Genomic DNA, 4,257 nt, shown 5'->3' with positions numbered 1-4,257 from the left:
ATAGGATAGGATAGGATAGGATAGGATAGGATAGGATAGGATAGGATAGGATAGGATAGGATAGGATAGGATAAATGGTATAGTATGGTATATTGTTGTATGTCTACCACACTGTTACAATAGACCTAAATAACCTCAAGAGCAACTGATGATAATAAAATGCGGAGAAATCATTAGGAAGTGGTGAGTTTTAAGTATTTGCTACCTTTCTCTTAGAAATTATTTAATTTAATTGCAGGTTTATATAATTTAATTTTTAATAATGTGTGCTTTTAACAGCCAGCTGATAAATTTCCTGAAAACGATTGGCTGTTGCAAGCCAGTTTGAGCAGACTCCAGTACTCTGCTGATTATTTTCAAGGCCAGAGTCAATACGTTGCTCTTATAGTATTTTTAGCCCCCAACCCAGCACTTGCACGTAAATGTCACTCAATATAATTGTTGAAAGAATGAATAAATATTTAATGAGTCTATTTGCTTAATTTTCTTTGCATTATCCGGGAGCAAAATTTCTTCTCTAGGTAAAAGGGGAACATTTTTCACCTACCAAACTTACTTTATTCACACCTCTCCCTACTTTGGTTTTAGGAAACAAAAGGTATCTTTGAATAAATATTTTTTAAAGTCTTTAGATTTCAAAAGAAGGGAATCTCTGGATTAAAAATTGAGGTTGTATTCTGAATGAAAACAACTAAAAGCAAAACATTTAAGAGCCTTGTTGTATAAAAACTGGCCCCAAACAATGCATATACAAATCCCCCTTATAATTTTCAAAGATCATGTCTTCCTTTCATGTTCACTCTATTAGTTCTCTTGCATTATAGAAGAGTGGATTATTAATTAATTAATTCATTACTTAATTATTGGCTGATAATCAGGTTGGATGTTCGGCAAAGAACCTCACAGTATCTATTCACATACTAAGGTAGGAAGATTCCTGGGCCCCTTACTCTAAAAAATGACTGCATACAGTAATTACTGTATTTTGGTCTAACGCCCTAAAATCTGCATGACAAAGTGCTTGAGTGACAGCTCAGAAATTGGCTGGCTGTATTACCTGCTCACTCAGGGGAAATGCCTGGGTTTCATTCTAAGTGGCTACTTCTGGACCAGGTGATGGTTTATGCAATCTCCAGTGCCCTAGAGGGTTTTTCTTTGAAGAACAAAAGAAGCAGATATAAATTTTAATGAATCCCATTCTGGCTTGTGACTCAAAGGAGCACTTCATTTAGGATATAGAGAAGTGACAACAAATATGATTGGCCCCTCATGGCCGAAATCCTGGCGTTTCCTATGCGGGAAGTCTGCTTTTGTGTAGGCTCTAAAATTCTTCTTTCCTTTATATAGGATCTAAAAATGAGGCATTTAACATCAGAAAAATTTCTACCTCACCACAAAGAACCAATGTTCTTCTCTTGTTCTTTAAATGTCACCTAAAAAATACACATGGTAGATTTTTTCTGTAGCAACTCTGCCACTAATAGTGGGCTGGTGTGATGAATTAGCTACTATAATCATCTCTCCTCCTCATCTAAACATCCACCAGACTGTACAAGTCTACTCTTTGGATGAGAGATAATATTTTAAGCATTTAAGTCCATTAATTTTTAAAATTAGATAAAACATACTATAAAATGTAATAAGCTACCTGAAAAAAAAAAATAGAGTCTGGTGGTATACTCTTACATTTCCCAAATATTTCCTTAGCTAATTGCTATGAAAGACTGGGAAAGTGGTTAAATGGAACAAGACTTCATATCGTCTCAGGTCTGGGTCTGGGAGCGGAAGCGTGGAAGCAAAGTGTGAGAGGTAGTCCCTGATTTTGAATCGCAGAGCAGGAATCATTCATCAAGCAACACACCTCTTTTGGTTTTGGTCATTAAACCTGAGACTTCAGAAGACATTTATTAAAATTTTATGTTCTCTTGCTTGATCTTACAGTGAATGCATAATACATATTCAGGATGTGAGGGCAATCTAGCTTAAACATCTGTCACCCCATTGGCTGCCAGGATAGACCAGGTGATACTCTTCATTCTACAATTTCTCCTGTTGGGTCTTTTTGGAAACACGGTGCTTAGTGAAAAGGGAAGACTTTCTCAAAGATGTTATTTGATTATTAAAGGTATATGGGTATTAGGGGGACAAATCATTGCAGTATGCCTGGGGCTGAAGGGATTCCAGGCATTTTTAGTACTAACACCTATAAAGCCCCAGGCAAGTTGGTGTACAAACAGGTCACTCTCACAGACAGCTATCTCCCTTACTAGCACATCCAAACACGCTCCTGATTATTGATGGCAAGATAATAATGATCGTGTGTTGACATTCAGGATTTGTCAAACGTATGAAGATTATTCTTGAAAGATAAATGGCTTTAATGCCTTTTGATACTATTTCATCAATCCATGAAACTATATACATTACAAGTACTTGACATTAAATGAAGTTGGTGCTTAGACTAATTTCTACTCAAAATACATTTGAGGAAACATTAAACAAGCATTTAATGTATCAGTAATAAATGTATTACTAATTGAGGAAATACATTCCCTGAAAGAGGATCCTTATATGAACCCTTTAACCGTTTTCTCCGTAAATAAGCATAAATAAATTTACAAATGTCAGCAAATTCCAAGATCTTGCTCTTTCAGATGTCAAACAGAGGTGACTGATGATGATGCATGAATGCTATCTCCAGAGACAGATATGGTTACAAAGACGTGCTACCATTAAAGATATGTTTCTAGGTTTCCTGTAGGTCTGAGGCAACTGGTGAGAGAAACTGAGCAGTAATTCCATGGACTGCACTATGAGCATCTTACCAGGTTTGTTTCATTGAAGAGGAGCACCGCTGGTGTGTCATCTTGATGTTAGAAGCAGCACAAACATTTGGTATCAATGTGATCCAGATGTAGGTGAAGGAGACCAACTGGAAAGCCAGGGTCATCTCTTCCAAAAAAAGACAAAAAGGATGCAGGTGGATACAGCCAATACTGTGATCACGATTTCTTCTTCATGTATCTTTAAAAAAATAAACAGCATGCCAGGGAAAATGTATTAGGGGGGGAAAAAAGACATTGTCTTCAATGCTGTACTTTGTTTCAGTAGATTAAATTGATTCACATCACTTGCATGCAGATATCTATCTGAATCTTCAGTAATTTTTAAAACAAAGCAGATTTTAAAAATTTTCAGTTTACATCCTTTGGTCCCCTTTTCCAGGGAAGGTTTTTAGTGTGATGCTCAATCCATACTCAGTAAACCCTCAGCTGCAGTCCTAGGCAAACAAAGAAGTGAGGTTAAGCATTAATCCTCTTAATCCAATGCAATATCATTTAAATATACTTAGTGACTCAGCAAAATAATATGCTTATTGAGAAAAAAAAGATGATTAATTTAATCTTAATTACACATTTGAAGACCTTTTCCATTATCCTATGGTTCCTTTTAATCCAGAAAGAAATCGTTCCTCACCAAATGCATACAGACTGCCTTAGCACAAACACAAAATATAATTATCTTTTTTAAGATAAATAATCGTATTTTAAGAAGATGGCTTATTTCATTGATAACAAAAGTGGTTTAATTTAAGGTTTATTCAATAGCAAGCAACCCAGTTAATAAAAATGAACTTAATCCTGGTCAGTGTGCAAAGCACACACTGTCACCATTAAATTATGGCCACATACTCTCCTAAAGGTGCTTTGCATACTTAGAGAAAATATTAGGAAAATATTTCTACTTCACGTATGCAAAGTACCAATGAATGGTCATGTCGTTGAAATTACTCTTCTTCAACTGGAATACCACAAGGTGAGCTACGCAGCAACAGCTGACCTTTTTACTAGAACTTAGAAAGAAAGCCATTTTCTTCCCAGAAGTATAGTGTTGTGAGAGAAATTCTTAAATTTCCTCAAATCGATCTATGTCCTTTACACTTTGTGTTCTGTGTAACTGCTTAATCATATTTATTTCTTTTGGTTTGGGTTATGTCTTCTTTTAGTCCATGCATTAAAACCTTCTCCTATGTTTCTTAAGCATGTCTTTCCTCTTTAAAATATATTTTTAATATAAAATATTACAAATATACAGAATGATGTAATAAATCCTTGCTTCTCTTCTTAGGCTGCATTTAGTGTTTATATGCAATTATACTATTCTTGTATATGTATGTATCTATAAATAATGTACAAACTTTTGCATGTTTTAAAACTTTATGTAAACGGTATCATATTCTACTTTTGCTACTAAAAG

At 35.0% G+C, this 4,257-nt stretch overlaps 1 protein-coding gene across 1 annotated transcript in view; it reads right to left on the bottom strand.

Moving 5' to 3' along the window:
• The window catches only part of GABRR3 (gamma-aminobutyric acid type A receptor subunit rho3), a 63,746-nt gene extending 60,796 nt beyond the window's left edge, over positions 1-2,950 (bottom strand). Inside the window, exon 1 of the mRNA XM_026456968.1 lies at positions 2,826-2,950. Coding sequence (XP_026312753.1) covers positions 2,826-2,950 — 125 coding nt within the window. The remainder of the gene's footprint in view (positions 1-2,825) is intronic.
• Positions 2,951-4,257: the final 1,307 nt, after the last annotated feature.

Source organism: Piliocolobus tephrosceles, chromosome 2 (assembly GCF_002776525.5).
Source record: "Piliocolobus tephrosceles isolate RC106 chromosome 2, ASM277652v3, whole genome shotgun sequence".
In the NCBI taxonomy this organism is placed as follows: Eukaryota; Metazoa; Chordata; class Mammalia; order Primates; family Cercopithecidae; genus Piliocolobus; species Piliocolobus tephrosceles.
This window is presented reverse-complemented; position numbering and strand designations above follow the sequence as displayed.